This window comes from Poecile atricapillus, chromosome 3 (assembly GCF_030490865.1).
Source record: "Poecile atricapillus isolate bPoeAtr1 chromosome 3, bPoeAtr1.hap1, whole genome shotgun sequence".
Taxonomy (NCBI): Eukaryota; Metazoa; Chordata; class Aves; order Passeriformes; family Paridae; genus Poecile; species Poecile atricapillus.
In genome coordinates, this window is record NC_081251.1 from 5,619,157 (window position 1) to 5,638,713 (window position 19,557).

General features: G+C 38.1%; 1 protein-coding gene across 5 annotated transcripts in view; it reads right to left on the minus strand.

Moving 5' to 3' along the window:
* The window catches only part of SUPT3H (SPT3 homolog, SAGA and STAGA complex component), a 254,005-nt gene that overhangs the window by 118,080 nt on the left and 116,368 nt on the right, over window positions 1-19,557 (minus strand). For 4 of the 5 annotated variants that reach the window (XM_058836072.1, XM_058836069.1, XM_058836071.1 and 1 more), the window contains exon 3: window positions 9,713-9,797. The exons of the other annotated variant lie outside the window; for it this stretch is intronic. In XM_058836072.1, the coding sequence (XP_058692055.1) occupies window positions 9,713-9,797 (85 nt within the window). The remainder of the gene's footprint in view (window positions 1-9,712; window positions 9,798-19,557) is intronic. 5 annotated transcript variants of the gene reach the window in all.

Below are 19,557 nucleotides of genomic sequence, written 5' to 3' on the forward strand. Positions count from 1 at the left end.
TGAGCCTACAGTATGTCTTTATTTTCTCTGACTTTTCTTCTGCTTTTAACACTGTTAACATCTTTTGCCATCAGAGAAATTCCTGTTTACCTCCTTTCCTCCGGCATTGCTTTAAGACTTCTGTCTTGTGGGAGTTTTCCCTCAGTAGGGAGTTCTGACTAAACATAGAAATCTACATTTGAGCTGTTCACCCAAGGCATAATTTATAGTCACTAGAAAAAAATCCGCCTTCTGGGTCCAAATTCACCTCACCTTGAAAATAAATCACAGAAACAATAATTGGTTTAGGTTGGAAGGGACCTTAGAGATCAACCAGTTCCAACCCCTTGCCATGGGCAGGGACACCTTCCACTGTCCCAGCTTGCTCCAAGCCCCATCCAACCTGGCCTTGGACACTTCCAGGGATGGGGCAGCCACAGCTTCTCTGGGCACCCTGTGCCAGGGCCTCACCACCCTCACACTTAAATGCCTGAAAGAAGCCAAATCAATAGCATCCTACATAGTAACATTTCTCTCTGCTGTCACTGATTATTTCTCCAATAAGCAGACTCTGATTCACAGGAATATCAACTACTGATAAGCAATAATGTAATATTGCTTATAGTACCTAATGTGTTATATGCACACGTAGAGGTACAATGCCTTTATCCAAAATAGAACAAAATGGGAAGTCAAGCCACAGGACTTGAGGGAATGGCTTTAAATGGACAGAAGGTGGCTTTAGATTAGGTACCAGAAATAAATTCTTTACTGTGAGAGTGGTGAGGCACTGAAAAGGTGGCTTTTTGGTGTATTTACCAGAAAAGTCTTAAAACCAAAAAGGGAAGAATCCTCAAATTAAAATGAAGTTTAACATACATTTTCTGTGCCTGAACAGCTTTCATTTTTCTACTGAACCCATTAAAAAAAATATATATGTACACTTTTGGATACAGTCATACAAAATTCCTTATATATTACCTTAAAAAATGGGAAATTCTTCTGCTAACATACAGCAAAATCACAGGTAAAGGAGACAGTTATTTTTACTCTCAGTTGTCATCTTCATCAGGAATGGGTTATAGCCCATACTTGCTTTGCTCCGTTTATTTGCAAGTCTGAGATAAAAGACTGTTAGTGCAAGTTTTTGTGTGCAAGTTATTTTCTGTCTGCTCAAGGACTGTGCAGCCATCAACACTCCTATCAGGTAGAACTCGTGGCTTGAAGATAAAAGAACACAGAAATAAAAAGCATTGACATCTCCCACAATTAAATAAATACTGATCTAAGGGTTTCTGTTTTTATCACCGTTTTTCTTGGCCAGTGACTCTTACAGACACAAAAGGATAGCATTTGCCAAAACTAAAGCACTTTAATTTTAAGAAAACAGATTTTGCAGCACTTCAAGAAGTAAAACAGCTTCTGCCAAGTTTTGCAGTAGTTGTTCACTATTCGTATTTCCAAAATAAAATTGTTTTGAATGATGGTAACACCTTTGCCTTCAGCTACTGTTTCCTTTTGCAGAAGAACTGAACTGGAAGATGTTGACAAAGGTGGAGAACTTCGGTATCAACAGCTGTCTATTAATAACCAAGTGCAGTATTAGAAACTCAGGACCTATGAACACTAGGTGTCAGTGTAAGAAATGGAAAAATATCAAAAACCTGTTGTTTCCAATCAGGTGGATTAGCTAAGAAACCAGAAGCAGCTGTGACCACATTTCCTTGTAACTCCGTAACACTGTTAACAAGCCAACCTTCCTAAAAAAAGTAATTCTGAAACTATCAGGTTTGCTTGAAATCAGATAAGGTGATCTAAAAATTACAATTAATTTGCTCTGTTAACCACTCTGAGATGATCTTTAAGGTTTGTAAGTTACATTTAAAGACCATGCAGACTTTTACACTACTCTTTTTCTGCCACAGATATCCATAAAGCAGTAAAGTTTACAAGTTGTTTCTTTTTTTTTTTCTCAGAATGAAAAAATATATATCTGTAACAACAATACAGCTAGTGCCAGAAGCCAAAGAGAAAAGATGCCTCTTGCTTCACTTAAGAAGTCCAGATTTAAATGCATGGCTAGAACTTCAAATAACTATATTAGGACATGAAGAATATCCTTGGAGTGCCCATTTATCCCTCATGACTCAAAAAATGAACTGGAGTCATTACCTCAGCTTTAGAAAAACATGTTTGTCATGTTTGTTTGCATGTTTAACCATTGATAAATTTCTTTTTCTTTTCACTTAATGTACTAATTTCTGTCAAAATCAGAATACTAGGAAAAATGGGTCTTCATGTGCAGGATGGACTTTACACACATTTTCATATAATATTCTATTTATACCATACAAAGAAGTTAAAGAAAGAACGATATCCTGAACATCAACTTTCCATTTGGCTTCTGGAGATGGAATGTAATTATGATTCTCAAAATCATAATCAGAATATTGATTTACCAGAGCTCATCATATTGATGAACACAAATTGATGAATCCAACTGAAATGATTACTCTTAAATTTCTTAACTTCTTGATTTTTTAGTAGGTGACATCAATAGAAGTAGACAAAAACCCTGAACACCCCATCTGTACACTGACTGTCCCTGCTCATCTCAGCTCATCCAAGGCTTCAACAGCTGTTAATCTCTACTATTCTCCTAAAATTTTACATTAAAATTAAATAAAGGATGTATCTGTGTTTTGGAAACATGGGCTGGGTTCATCTTATCAATTGTTTCATAACAGCCCCAGAAGCCAAGGGAATTGGGTATATATATATTTAAGAATGCCACAGATTCCAAAGCCCCCATGAGTGAAATTTCATACCTACTTCATTCCTCCAGCCCAACAGCCTAAACAGGAATTTGATGTGTGAAGGGTGGAAAAAATAACCATGTACATATAGAAACATGTATTCTTATACATTTACAGTACACATAAATCCATTACATTGTTACTAAAGGCCCAGTCTGATACAGAAAACCAGGAAATACTGGGATTATTGCTGCCTGCACTACACCTCAGTTCTTTATATTCTGTGTGTTACAACTCAACCTTTAAGCACTGATGACTTTGTTTTCCATTTCATCTAGTCAATGCTTGGATCTTTTTCTTCCCTATTGAAGAAAACTATGTTGGTACAACTTGTAGGTATAATTATTCATTTATTTCTGTTTGATGATTTAGGGTTTTAATAACAGTATCTTAGTCTCTTTCCACTTGTTAAGTCAGTGAGTTCATCAACACTGGATGCTGGGCAGCATCTCTGCATGACCAGGCAAAAAACAGCAGGTGTGTGTTACAGCACATGCTGACCCTGCACAGAGATCTATGGAAAAGAAAAATCTGACCAAGTCACTAAATCCTCAGTCTCAGGAGGAAGCACAGAGAGAGCCCAGAATCCCTAACTGGGACTCCTGAATCATCTTCTGAAGTAAATTCTGTGCTTGAAAATAAATAGACCTGAATATGGTGAACAAGGGGCAGATAATGTTTCAAACAGAAAACTCGAGACATGTCTTTTCATATAAATTACCATATAAATCTATCATATAAATCTAAATACTGACTACATTTAAATGGTGCAAATGCACAGAGAACAATTAACCACTTGCTAGATATAAAGCCCCATCTGTCCTTTTCGTCCCACACGGGAAATGCAAACAAACTCACAGTGCTGGTACCCAGGGAAATTTTTATACTACAGACTTACTTTCCAGTTTGATTTCTTCCAGGGCAGGTGTGCCATGTGTTTGCTGCAAATGTATGCATGTTGTTTATTTGACTCTACAGTAGGAATAGAATGAATAGGGTAAGGATTTCTCCCAGATGGTTTTTGTGAACTCCCTTTATCCCATCCATGTAAACACACAGCGTGTTCCGGCTTGCTGGGCTGTACATCCACCCTGTGACTTAGTACAAAGTCTGAATGTTTAGTTAGCCAAGAAGATTGTTTCCATCCTGTGATTCATTAGGTCCCTATGGTACCCTCAACTTCCTTTATTTTGTACAATCACAAATTATATTAGTTTGTCTTATTTTGATAACCCCTTTAATTAATGTCCTGCACAGGAAACTTTATAACTGTTTTAAAACAGACTCATAAAACAAGGACTTTTCCTGTTGCTGGGGTGGCATAAGTGACAGTTGCACGTAACTTTGGGATCAAGAGGGAACAGTGCTTCACACTGTTTGTTTTCATCAGTGGGCAATTCTGGCTCATGAAGGAAAAATTCTTTCCTTTTAAAAAGGAATGTCAGAAATGCTACAATTATATATATATATATAATGGTTACAAGTCGAACAGTTCAAAAACGTAATAAACAAACCTGGAGCTGTGTGAGGTTACACATGCTGAAGTGAATGATGCAGTTTGTGAATGAATAACAACAGTGATTTGATTTTAAAAACCTAAGAACCTCTACAAGCAAAAAGCCTGTAAAGGACCAAGAAAGCTTTATCACTGCTTCTGTTTAAATCCTCATTTTTCCTACTTGCCTCTCCCACTGTAATCGTCTTTTTCTCTGGAAGGGCAAGTGAAGGTGAGTTTTCCCTTCTCCTTCTTTTGCTTTAAACTGCAATAAAAAAATAGCAACTGCAGGAATAAGAAGAGAAGAAAGTACACCATTATGATCCAGAAAATACAAAACCCTTTGAAAACATAACATTCATGCTGCTTATGAGAAATAACTTTGCATTTTGCCAGTAAACTTATCCTTATGCTTGTCTCTGTATTTTCACCATTCTTTTTTCCAGGAAAAAGTGGCAAATGACTACCCAATCTTTACTAAAATCACTATAAAAAGCAATTTATTCCACAGGATGGATTTACCACAGGTCTACTCAGGACTCAGGCACACTGCTGAATCTCTGCACCTCACTCTACGTTTTCTACCTATGAATTACTGTTGCAATTTAATATAATCCACGTATACCAGTATAGACTATTCACCTGTGCTTTGTGTTTCAGTTGGCACCAAAGGACTGATTCAGAATTAAATGTTATGTGTGCAAGATATAATTTATTTCAAATAGTATAAACAACAACAAAAAAATTATCCATGTGTACGCTCAAAGTGTTCCTTTATGCATATATGTAACTCAGGACCCAAATCGTGCTCCTACACAAGCAAGAGTGGAATATTAATAGCATTAGGTAGCAGCAAAAGTTTTATGAAATTAAATACCATAGGAAGACAGAAGTAAATGATGAAAGAAATTCCAACAGGTATCATGTACAATATGGTTTTGGGCAAGTGAAAGTTGCCCAACTTTCAAGTCAACTTTAAGTTGACACTACTGAATTCTAAAAAAAGGCAACTGAGTGGGTCTAACTTCAATCATTTGATATCAATTGGAGAGATCAGAGTCCATCTTCCAGCAGACACACATTGGCTGACAGGGAGCAAACCACAATCCTGTTAACATGAATTCTATCGTTCATGACCACCTCCATAAGGACTCAGCACACATTACAAAGAATTACAGCAGATGAAACATTTAAAGGATGCAATCTAAGGCTGCTGTGATGTGCTGTGGCCTTCCCTCTGAGCAGCCACACTTTTGTGGACAGACAACATTACTTACCTGTATTTTTTGGTGTGCATATGTGTAATTTACCTATTCCTTGGTTGAACTCTGTCCTACTGGTAAAATATCTTCCATTTTGTAAAAACAAATCTAATATCTTCCCAAATGCTATTTGGTATATTTGAAATAAAATGTAAAGGGCTGAAATTCAAATCCTCTGCTACACTGAATAACCAAACTCTCTGAAAACAGGTGCCTGCACTACTCCTGCCATACCCAGTGTGCCTAGAGAATAAACTGCTGGTATTTCCTTCTGATAACAAACACCCAGCTGATACACTGCCAGCATAAGGAAAGTAATTGCTTACCAGCTCTTCTGATTTAATTAGTGCATCATGATCTTATCATCTATTTGCCTTTGAACCTGACATCTGAAGCTTGAGCAAGGAGCTATAGCCCCATCAGGAGAAGATACTAATAATATTTAGCTTTTAATATTAGTCTAATAGTACTACATTTTCTTATGAACCAGCCCAGAATGATAAAAATTTTGGAAAGAGCTGGTGAAGGTGAAGAGGGACTTTTCCTCCTTCTTAAATATTATATTAAACAATTTCCAAATTGTTTTATATCTGCGTATGTGCAAGATTTAGGCTATTTTGATGGCAAACCTCTCAATGGTAATTTAATGATGAGCAAAAATTCCTATTCCATTGCTCTTAGTTACAGCCTTTTTTTTTCCTTTTTTTTTTAACACAAAGTCCTGAATAACATGCATTTGCCCTAAAGGAGCATCTTCAAGTTCCCTTTCTGAGGGTCTTAATAGATATGAATAGGTTATTATAAAAAATGATGCTTCAAAACCTTCTTAGTGCACTTGACCCCACTGGATTAACACCTTTTTGCATTCTCTGTTAAACTGTTTTTGCAGGCACAACTTTCCTTGTACTACTTGTGCCTAACCATAAAGAAAATACAGCTTTGATTGGAACCTCTAGTCTTAGCCCACATAAAAAGGTACAGTTTCAGGGTAACATGAAGGCATCTATAAATTCCTTAAACATTTATGTATAAATGAACATTTAGATCTGTTACCAAATACTATCAGTCAATGCTGAACTTGATTTAAAATTAAAACTTAAATTCCTTGTTCTTATCAAATACATCATGCTTGACAAAAAAATGTACAGTACTTTCTAGTGCATGGGCTTTATGATTTCCTGTTACTAGATATACAAAAAACAAAAGGTATAAAAATTACAATAAAAGCATAAAAAATTCAAACTCATGACACAAATATGATGGAATTTATCTCTCACCTTTCATGCCTATCTCCTAGATATTCAAACCCAAGCCAGCTGTCAAGGGATTCATTTCTTAGCCATCTGAGAATATAAATTCCTTGAGAGATACAAACCCATTTAACTCAGAAAGTAATTTTAGGATGAAATGAATCTTCCTCTGGAGATGCTCATTTTCTCCTATACATCGCTACATACTTTTAGTAGAATTTCCCTTCATGTAAAGCAGTGTGCATATTATTCAAAATACACCCAAAAATTGATCATAAAATGTGATGCAAACTCTTAAAAATCTGCTTTCCAGGAATTTGCCTTGTTAGTGCACTCATCTGATACAGCAGCCGGACTTCATGAAGTGCATAGCGGTTTGAAGCAGTGACTGTATAAATCTGCGCAAACCAGATCTTGATTTAATAGAGTTCAGATCAACTCTGAAAATAAGAAGCTGGAACTATAAAGCTGTGAGATATCAAAAGTCAACCAATCAAAAGTAATCATGCTGGAAACTTATTTTTTAATGCAGAGGCTCAAACCTGGACTTAATCAACAAGAACAAGCTCTTCTTACAAACGCTTACTATGAAAGATGTGTGCCATGTGCCAGCTTTATTGCAGGTATAAAAGTAGTTTCTACAGTTTAGCTTTATACCTGCATTATGGATGGAAAAATGGACATGAATTAAACAAGAAATTATTAAATTACATAGTGAGAACTGTGTAGTCCATTAACATGAGCAATATGACAAAATCCAGGTGGTAAGCAATAAATTTACCTCTGCAGTCAGTTTCATTTATAAAAATAGCGTTCTTCTAGTACTGGGTAAATACCAGCAAAAACACCTACATGTAAAGTGAAAATTTCACGTAACTGCACAGAACAGCTCAATAAGGATGTGGAGTTGAGGATGACAAATGTGCAAAATTCCCTATCAGAAGCCTGGGGCATGTAAAACGCTACTGATTTAAGAGTTCCGGCATGTGAATGTCAGAGGTCAAAGCAATGAGCTATTAAAGATACTTTCACTTCCTCAGAAATAAAGTGCTGTCTTGGGCTGGGAGGGGAAAGGTTAGAAAAGCTGTTTATCTGCTGCTCCATTCCCATTCTTCCTACTGTCAGGAAATCCTACAAGCTCCTGCACCCCACGCAGGGTTAACCCTGGGTCACGTCCAGCCCCCAAGTAAGTTCCCGGCTTTGATTAAAGTGCAAAGACCACATGGCCACAGGTTGCACTTTCTCAGCTGCAGGGTTTGGTAAAGCTCAGCTCAGCTCAGCCTCAGTGGGACAGAAAAGCCCAGACTCCAGCACGTTACTGCTGAGGGAAGAGCGAAGCCGCAGCCATCGGTTTGCATAAATTACAGGGGTCATTAACAAAGAGAAAATGTTACTTTGTCAGAGCTAAAGCTGGAATAAGAACTACAAATATATGCCCAGGGCAGAGTGTTTAACCAGCGGGAAACCTGCAGAAAGGGGAGAGAAGCTGTCCCCTCCAAGGAGCCACGGGGAAAGTTCAGGACAGCCCAAGAGCGGTGTAATAAGGAAAAAATCCACAAAGACGCCAGGAGACTGTGGAGACAGGGATACACTGTTGGGCTGCAGAGGTATGAGCAGAGAGAAACTGCCCGGAGCTGGAAGGGATGCCAAGGCATTTGCTGAGATGAAGGAAACTACCGAACAGCTGCTGGATGAGGTGCAAAGCTGAAGGAAAACACCTGCTGCAGGCAAACAGTGGGCAAGGGGAAGTCTAATTTTAGTATATTTCTATTAAAAATATAAATGTCCTATATGTATGAATATGTAGAAATATATATAAAATATGTATTTTATACACACATAAATGTTTATCGTATGTGCTGTATCCCATTCTCAATTTCATCATTTTACAGAAGTTTTTAGCTCTAGATAATGTAGTACTAGAACCTACTTTGAAACTTAGAAGCCTTGTCATTGCTAAAAGGGCTCATTACAAAGAAGAGTTGTAGGAACTTGCAGCTCAAAGCTCTGGGTGATCCAAGGACTCATCAGATGTAAATATTAATTCTAATATGTATTAGTATAATCTATATACATTACTTCTGTATAATGTCCATTCCTTCACGTGCTGGTAATTTCATTCAAATCACAGAATCATTAAGGTTGGAAAAGACCTCAGAGATTAACAAGTCCAGCCATTAAACCAGCACTGCCAAGACCAACACTAAACCCTGTCCCTCACTGCCACATCTACATGTCTTTTAATGGCTCTAATAAGAAAAATACCCTTTTTATGAACTACAGGTACATGTCAGATATTTTTCTATACAAAGGTATAGTAACTTTTCAGATGGCAAATTCATGCCACGGTGTAAAATGCCATGATTCATTTCTTAAGAGAAGTTGTTGAACTTTAATAAAATATAGAGAGGTTCAAATTTAGAGTTGTTTCTGACAGATGTGATTCAAAACAACTTCATTTATATAAAACTTTCATTGGCTTTCAATATATTAAAATATTCCATATGTGGCATTATTTTTGACAGAAATCAAAGCATCACATAGAAGGTATATTAAGACATGAATCCTAAGCAAATAATGTATTAACACAAATAATAGAACATATTAAAAAAAAAAAAAAAAGTCAGGAAGGTAGTCTTTAGAAGAATAGGCAACTCTTTTCTCTTTAACAACTTAAAGTTTCTAACAAAAAACCCACCAGCTTTGTTCCCAGGGTAAGGTGGGGTTGCACATCGGGTTCTACAGATCATTGAGGCCAGAGCATCACCTTCAGTCAGAGCATCGCCCTCAGTTTCTGTGTTTTATTTGTTCCTAAACCCTAGACAATCTGTTATTAGTCATTAGATCATGAAAATATCATGTGGATTTAAGGAGTTTTGGAATGCAGGACATTCTCCAGTTATATCTTACCAAATTTATCAGCTGAGTGTGGACAATGTCTTCCACCAGAATTGCGGTTTCATGCAGTGGCCTGCGAGCATCTCCCAGGGAAAACCTGAAACAAAGAGGTTTATTGCAAGGTTACGGAAATTAGTTAAAAAGAAAGAAAGTATTGGTCTCCTGAAAGATAAAAAGAAGAAAATATGAATAATGACAATACTGTTAATACACCTGTATGTACAGAAACAGATCACTTAGCCTGGTGCTGAGTCATGTGATTAGTGGAAAAAACGAGCTGCAAGAATGTACACTAAAGCACATGTGGAGACAAGCTGAAAGATTGAGGAAACAGAGGAAAATCCAGTTTGCAGGAACATTTGTGTACACCCCTCATCAATTAACAATGCTGGTAAACTTGTAACAATGGATAAGGAGAAGACTAACATACTCCACTTTTTCATCTGAGTCTTCATTGATAGTCTCTCTTCCCACACTTCTCTGGATGATCTTCAATGTCCTTTCCAACCCAACACATTCTATAATACTATAATTCTATAAGAAAAGAGCAGGCAAAGCTGCAGCATGTGCACTACTAATTCTGCATTTGCAGCCCCCTTTGTTCACAAAATAACAAATAGGCATTTGAAAAGGTAAAATGACGACGGCTTTTTTATCCCAAATCTAAATGCTGGTGCTAAGATGTGGAAGAAACAAATCAAGGGTAAACAATTTTATACATAATTATGTCTGTGATGCTCCTAAAGACTACACTGAAACATGAAATGTCAGGAGGTCATAAAGAGATTATTGTGTGCATATAATATCACAAACAAAAGCCAAGGTGAGGCCAGCAAGCAGCATAAAAAGAGGAATTGTGACAATGGGCTTTGCAAGGTATTTTTTCCTCTTCCTACTTTTCTTATACTTCTCTTTCCTTCCCTAAGAAATAGCAGTCTTACATCATTCTAGAGGAAGACAAATCCTATGCTGTTTAGTATTTCCTCAGAACATTTCTGAGAATAAAACATTTTCTCTCCTCCTAAAGTTGAGTTTTTAAAAAACAAAAAACTTGTACAGTAAAATATATTCATAGTAAACTAAATAGCACAGACCAATAATAACACTACAGATTCTTAAAAGAGTGAGAATTTATTTACAAGCAAGACTCAAATCTTTATAGTAGACTGAATATATCAATTATTTCCCTACAAAGGTATTAATCTACCTTGCAATAGAGTAAAAGGATATTTTATCAATAAACAACTAAAGAGCTCTATAATAGGGTTCTTTTCCTTCATCTAATAGTAAAATTATGTCCAGTGTTCTGCAAACAGCATTTCAAATTCTAATAATAAATAAATAAACCAATTAATTAATTAATACGAGCCTGATACATATAATAGAGCACAAGAGCTACTCAGACAAAACCTGAGCATAATCCACTGTACTACAGTGGTCATAGCATGAGGAAATTACACTCTGTATTTGTCCCTTATCATTTGTCTCTCTTGTTGGGACTATCTTAAAGACAAAGTTGTATTATATTTATAAAATGAGCACAACTCAATTTTTTTTTTCCATTAGGCAGGGCTGCACAGGTACATGGATTAGAATTTCAGGTACTTCCTAGAACTATAAGGGCAGCTCAGAAATCCATCCAGAGACTATTAAATATCTTATAAAATGTAAATACATGGACATGATACAGGAAATACATAGAAATATAAGCATTTATTATCATAGTACATTGGAAGATTTACACTAAACCATCACAGATTTTTAAAAAGGGCTCATACAGGATAAAGGCCAAGTTTCTCTTGTTTTTTTAACAGTAAGGTTTGTAAGTAAATGAAAATGACAATTAATAGATGTTTTTAGTCACACAGAGTATATAAAACCAAACAGAAGAGTTATCACAAACATAATATGCTGTTCATTCTTAACTGCTGGTCTTCTATTTTTAAAAGGTAATTATTCTTTCTTTTTAAGGCTTCAAATACAAAATAAATCAACTATTCAAGACAGTAATAAAAACACCTGGTGTTCAACATGATCAGCTTGAGCATACATTTCTCATGTTCACAGTTTTACTCAGCACCCTAAATGTACAAATTAAAGGGCTTGGGGTTTCTTTTCCTAAAGATAACAAAGTACAAGAACCAAAATCCTCTTTTTGAGGCAGGATGCTGCCTCTATGTTGAGCGGCCCTCCCCATCTGCATTCAGAAATCTCTGTCACAAGTAATTCACAGTTCCCCAAATGGCAGGAGGGGCAGAGGATTTGCAATCATGATGCAGCACATTGATCCAAAAGGAGACAAACAATTTTTTTGGTCCATTTTGATGGATCACTCAGGAAAAGGGGCAATGACTTCAAGCTGAAAGAAGATTTAGAACAGGTACCAAGAGGAAATTCTTCCCTCTGAGGGTGGCGAGGCCCTGGCACAGGGTGCCCAGAGAAGCCGTGGCTGCCCCATCCCTGGAAGTGTCCAAGGCCAGGCTGGACAGGGCTTGGAGCAACCTGGGATAATGGAAGGTGTCCCTGCCCATGGCAGGGGTTTGGAATAAGATGATCTCTAAGGTCCTTTCCAACCCAAACCCTCCAGTGATTCTGTGGTTGACCAGAGTTGATGAAGAAAGGTTAAAATCAACTGCATTTCTTGATCTAATAGAAAATCAACTTCCAGATGCACCTACTTTCTTCCTCCCTCACTTCCATGCTTTCTAGCTTCCAAAGCTATTTCTATCTCAGTTTGCCTTCACTATTTTCCCACGTAACTTCTGCCAGCTTCTTCCCCACACACAGAAAACTAGATACTGGCATGGTGGTTTCAGCAAAAAAGTAAAAACCACCACACCCACCCACAGCCGCTTCCTTTTTGTTTGCAATGGATCCAGGATTTTCAGACACAAAAATAAAAGTAAAGCTTTTATATTCATTAATTGTATTTGTATAGCATTTGATATGTTTCTTGATTCTAACATGCTTTTAGTGTAACATTATTTAAGATACCAAACACAACCTTTTTCTACATCTTTCTGCTACCAGAGGTAATAATTAGAAAAGCACAAGTAGCTTATTACTTTAACTCTTTCAATTTTTTCCTTCACTTTTGCATTGTACCTCTCCACAGCAGAATAAACACTAAACTATGAGTCAGATGGCTCAGATTTTCCCAAGTTGCAGAATACAAAGTAGTTTAAGAAGTAAAAGAAAACACTTTAAAAAAAAGACCCCCAAATTTGATGCCCTTGCTTCTGGGAAGTGAAGCTGAACTTGATGCTTTAATATAAGTTATGAATTTCATTTCACATGTGCTTTTCTTTTATGGTTCATGAGAGTCTTTTAAAGAACCTTCCATTCACTAGACATATTAATAAGTCTTCCTATGAAACACATAAAAATTCTGTTGAAAATAAAAAAAGGGCTGTTTCTCCACAGGTAAACACTGAAGAGGAAATGTATCAAAATACAATGTTAGCAGGGCATCAAAGCAGTAAAGTATTATGGAAGACAGTCCTGGTAATTGAAGCATCAACCCATTAGACATGTCCTACAATAACAAAGTCTTCTTAGAAGATCCTATTTCAAAGGTTTGTCTGTTTTAAGGAAACATTTTTACAAGGGGGGGATCAACTTACCAAGATTTTCACAGGAGGATTAAAATAGTAGCATGGAGAAAGAAAAGACTGCTGCAGTGCTTTTATTGTTTACTTTTAACTTCTATTTCTAATTTATTTAAGTTCCTGTAATGATGTTTCCAGGCTCTTCAAAAGAGTAAATGTCCAAGCCACTAAGTGCCTACATGAAGTATCATGGTACTATGTGTAAACACATGCTCATACTTGGCACATGCTGAGGTCCAACTACTGCTCATGGTGCAGGGACTGACAGTATAATAACTTCAAAATGGGCAGTTTCAGAAATAGATAAAGCATGTTTTGCTATATTTTCAGGGGTTTTAAATTCCTGAGAAAGGTATTGGGGCAGGCAAGGCACAGGCTTTGCTCAAACACCCTGATGCAGAGCTCTCCAGGTGGCCAGACCACCAGGAGAGCAGACTGTGGAGACAGAGAGCTGCTGCAACCTCCCGTCTTCCACAGCCTCGAAAAGCTGTCCTGGCCAGAAAGGAACTATAACCAGGGCAGCTGGGAGTGCACTGAGCTAGAATAAACAGTTTCCCTCACTGGGGTTTCTACTGAGTTCACACCATAACAAGGCTACCCCAACGCATTCAGAATTTACCACCTCAAATAAATGTGATGAATCCAGGCTAGGGAAAGTATAAAAACAGCCAGGTAGTCTGGTGGGAAATATGTGCTGGTTTTTTGTTGTTTTTTTTTTTTCCCCTTTTCTAGAAATCACTAACAATTCTTCTTTTCTGTTTCTACATAAAGGATGAGTGTGTGCCCAGGTGGGCAAGAAGGCCAATGGCACCTGGCTTGCATCAGCAGTAGTGTGGCAGCAGGACCAGGGCAGTGATTGTCCCTGTGCTGGGCACTGGTGAGGACACACCTCAAGTGCCATGTACAGAAATTCCAGGGCCCTTCACAACAAGAAAGACATTGAGGGGCTGGAGCATGTCCAGAGAAGGGAACAGAGCTGGGGAAGGGTCTGGAGCACAGCTCTGATGGGAGCTGGGGGAGCTCAGCCTGGAGAAAAAGAGGCCCAGGGGGGACCTTCTGTCTCTGCACAACTCCCTGACAGGAGGGGACAGCCGGGTGGGGTGGGTCTGTTTTCCCACGGAACAAGGGACAGGATGTGAGAAAATGGCCTCGACCTGTGTCAGGAGAGGTTTATATTGGCTATTAGAATAATTTTCTTCACAGAAAGGTTGGTCAAGCACTGGAACAGGCTGCTCAGGGCACTGGTGGAGTTACCAGTCCTGGAGAGATTTAAAAGACTTGTAGAAGTGGTTCTGAGGGACATAGTTTAGTGACTGACCTGGCAGTGCTGGGTTAGTGGTTGGACTCGATGCTAGAGGGTCTTTTCCAAGCTTCCATGATTCCATGATCCAAACTGCCATAGGGCAAGCAAATACTTCTATTCTCAGCATAGAGGTACTTATTTGCTCCTACCTACAGCCAGAATGGGACTGTGGATCACAGGGGTCCATGTGCCTGCCATGCAACAGTGACCTGAGAGGGTGCACACTGTGTATGTGGGAATGTAGCCCATGATCAGGATAAGAGATTTGGAACACACCTAACAATCTGGACATAAATCTGGGCTGCATGCTGGGTTTGTGAATTGGATCAGGAGGTCCACAGCAGCTGCCGGGGAGACTGTGGGGCTCATTTGTGAGACCCACTTGCTTTGTGTGTCTCTGCAGGTGAGGACTGAGCTTGAGACCACTGTATTTAGCACTGACCAAGGTGTGAGTGCTCATCACATACAGAACCAGCTGACTCACTGTTATCAAATCTAAAACCATAAAATCACAGAGCACAAATCAGCTACCAGATATATTTGGGTAATATATGGGCTCATATCGCAGTATTATAAGAACACACAGCAAATTTCTGTCAGCTGTTTGGTGGGAATACACTTGGAAAGATTAATAGTGTATTAATTCTCACAGACGTTTCCATATTATAAGGAAGTGTTCTCTGAAACATACAAAATATTTGAAACCTGACTGCCAGTTTGTGACAAAGAAAATCACTTTTACAGTACTGGGCACAAAAACGTCCAGAAAACTTCCAGCAGTTTGAACACCTGAAGGATAAGCACTGCAAATGACTGTAAAACAGCAAAAAGAAGCTGTGGGAAATCAGTAATACAATATCTTGAAGTAATTCACTTTCATATCAGAGGATGCCAACTGTGAAGACAAAGATAAAAATGAGGAGATCAGGTCCCTTAAGATGACAGAAAATTAGGAGACTACTCTGATGAGCATGGGAATGAGCCTGCCATGCAACAGACAACCTAGAGAAAGTAGCATAAGGATAGTACCTTTTTCAAAGTCTCAAAAGCTAAAGATAACTCCTGTCTCTGTTTTGTTTTTTTTTTTTTTTTTGCCACGGCTGCTGCTGAACAAATTAGGCAGAAGTAAAGACTGAAAGGAAAGAGATGACTGATGCCAAACCAGAGAATTGATCAGACATGCACTGGAGGACACACTGTATGGAGAGTGGAAGAGAAAAGAATAAAATCCAGAAGGAAGAAATTTCCCTGAGTAAAATGATGATTTCAATAGGGGAAGGAGAGATAAAGTCTCAAAATAATTTCCATTTTATGTTGATATATTAGAGAGAGAGAGGTGAGGTTTGTTTTGTAGACGTCACTCTCTCCTAATACTGCCTGTAAACTTACTGAGACCTTAATTTAAAAAGTAAATAATCTTGCTCATTATATTGCCTAAGCTTAAGGGAAAAGGGAAAAATCTAAAGCACTGAGTTCTGTTAACTAACCAGCAATGTGTACCAGCACTACCTGAAAAAGCACTGGAATTTATACTGCTATTTATATGTTTGTCTGTCCATCAGGTAACTTCCACCAAAGCCCTTTTAGAAAGAAAAGGTAGTAATTCCATTAGAATTCATAGCCAATATATTTATCTGCTTGGATTAATGAAATCAAGTATGCAGAGGTTTCGCACGTGCTGAGCTTGGTTCTCTAGCAGGATTTAGTGCAAGTATGAGATCTAGAGTCAAACATCTCACTACCCTCACGATACAGCAGTAACTCCCCACTTTCCTGCTTCTACAAAGACTTGAGATGCCACAGGAAGTTAGAAAAATTAATTACCACCTATTTATACAGCAAGTGGAGACATCCTACTGCCTACATTATTTAAATGCTACCTCAAAGAATTTGGTCATTAAATTATTTAATCTTTACTAAAAGAAACTCAGCTAAAGAAAAACACTTTTCCACAAATGTGTATGGCAGTGAGAAGGGAAAGTACAGGAAGAACCTGAAATGTCAGATACAAAATGGGGCTTTTTTCAGTCTAAAATTAAGCCGTAATGTCTGCAGATATTGGAAAAGCATAAACAACAAGAAGAGAAACATTACATAATACCATTTAATTATTCAAAAGTACATAGTGACAAGTAAAGGGATAAAATTTAGAAAAGGAACATTTAGAACAAATTAGAAGGAAAACATCTGAAAACAAGAATTAAAACCCTCAGTAACATCACAGAAGGAAGAGAATCATCAGTGTAGGAGACACAAAAAAAACTAAGTTTAGCCAAGAACTGGGGAGGGGCTTTGTGATGCTAAACAAGTACACAAAGGAAGTCTTGATTATGAGAATTAAAATAATTAAAAAAGAGATACAACCCCATTTCCTTATGGTATATCACCTGCACCTCTATGTTTGGAGTCTGAAATAAACTTCACTGATACTTACAATAATTAAAATTCTTTTTAATTCTAATTAAATTTTTTTTGGAAACCAGGAAAAGACTTAATGATGAATAATTATTTTGAGCTTATTGAAAACTTTCTAATGTTTTCTTAATGATAGTATCCTGCAGATACTTCTCGATTACCAGGGTGCAAAGCATTATCCAAACGAATCACTGCGCCCCTAAGTTAAGACCTAAACAAGGCAAGACTTTTGTTAGAGCAATTTTGTTTACCTGAAAATGGAAGTAGTTTGTTTACACCCTGGGTTTTTAAATGGTGAGGTCTGCCAGGCAGCAGGATTAACAATGCCTAACATCCTGCCAAGTGAAAAGTCCAATTCTTCTCACAAAAAGACAAACCCTGCCCTCAATGACACTACCATAAATCAAGAATAACACAAAATCCTCAGGGATAAATTTAAGACACGCTGATGTCTTCCAGCTCCATGGGAGGTCATTTTGTTTTGACTCAACAAAGTGTTTTAAGCATGAACCTTCTGAAACATATTCTTAAGTTGATTTTGAATGCTTAAATAACTTGCAGAAACAAAATAATATCCAATGTTTTCCTTTTTGAAAGGGCAACTTTTCTTAACGGTCCTTTACATACAATATAAAGTAGGCAGTAAGAAATGTCTATCCAATTTTTTCCTCAATAAACTCATCTTCACAACTGCAAAATCATAGTCTTGCAGGCAGGAAGAGGGGGAAAAAAGGGGAAAAAAAGAAGATACCACTATATCACTTCTACTCCATGAATCACAGAGCTGCTGACGTTGGACATGTGGAGATACCCAGCTCAATTCCCCCACCCAAACAAGTTCCTTAGGGCTGCATCCACTTGAGTTTTGACCTTCTCCAATGATGGACACTCCACAACCTCTCTCAACAAGGTTCCCACATCCTTGGCCACCCTCACAGTAAAAAAGTTTTCTTTATTTTTAAGTGGAATCTCCTGTATTTCAATCTGTGCTCAGTGGCTCCTGTCCACTCACTGGCCACCACTGAAGGAAGCCTGGGTTTTTCTGCTTTACTCTCTCCCATCAGATCATCATCATCATTTATAGACATTGATAAGATTTCCCTGATCCCTCTCTCCTCCAGGATGAACTGACTCAGCTCTCTCAAGCCTCTCTTGTATGAGATGCTCCAGTCCCTAAGCATCTGAGTGGTCTCTCACTGGATTTGTTCCAGTATTTCCATGTCTCTCTTGTACTGGGAAGCCCAGCATTGGCCCCAGAGATCCAGATGGGTCTATTCAGTGCAGAGGAGAAGGATCATATCCCTCACCTGTCCCATGCAGCCCAAGGTGCTGCCCAAGAATACACTGCTGCCACCTGTCCACCTTCACTACTGCCTCTAGCCTGTTCAGGTGCCTCGGGTTATTGCACTCTTGGGGCATTACTAAGGACTCCCCTTCACAGGGCTTCATGAGGCTCCTGTTGGCACATTTCTCCCGCCTGGTGAGAATGACAGCACCATGACAGGGTCCATCAACCATTTCTGGTTTTTTGTCCTTTATCAAACTGCTGTGGGTGCACTCATGTCCCATCAACCAGGTCACTTATGAAGACATTACACAGTGCTGAGCCAGCATCAACCCCTGGCATCATCAGAAGCAACAGCCCTCCAGAAAGATTTAACACTGCCAATACCAACCCTATGAACACAGCCCTCTGTCCATCCTTTATTTCATCAGCTTGCACAAGAGGATGTTACAGGAGAGAAGGGCAAAAGCCTTTCTCAAGTGAAGGCAAACCACTCCCTGCTCATCCCTCATGCTCTGCACTGTTATTTCATCATAGAAGGCTGTCAGGTTGGTCACATATGATTTCCCCTGCGTAAATCTAAAAAATCCTTAACAGGCTCGGAAATTATTTCTAGGATGACCTGCCCAGGGGTCAATGTGAGGATGACTGGTCTGTCATTTCCCAGATCCTTCTTCTTGTTCATTTTGGGGACAGAAATGGAATTTTCTTCTTTCTATGCCTCAGGAATGAGCTCCCCCCAGTTGCCATGACTTCTCTTCACAAGCAATATCATACATAAAATCAAAGCAGAATCCTGTATATTATGTCATTGGAAGAGCAAATATGTAAATTAAAGTCTGATTTCAATCAGAAAGTGTAGAAAGATTATCTGTACTTAAACTTTTATGACTACTGTTAAGACATGAAAAATGATTTTGTGTATATAAAAACACAACTTAGAAGATACATGTGAGTAAAAGGCTTTTTGAGTACTTTTTCCTTCCTTGTGGTCAATATGCAAAATGCTACCAATTTTGATGCAAGATGCTACAGAGGTCTACTTTTAACAGACTATTTATAGGTAACTACATTTCAGAGTGAATATGGATAAATTCCATCCAAACCTAATTTTCTAAGTTTTGCTAAAAGCTCTGCAGAATAATCTTTCTACATACGGTCTTCACTGAATTAACCTGGTTACTCTTTGTAAACTGTGGGATGTGCAATATCCACTGCCTGAAGAGCAGTGTGATTATTCCAAATA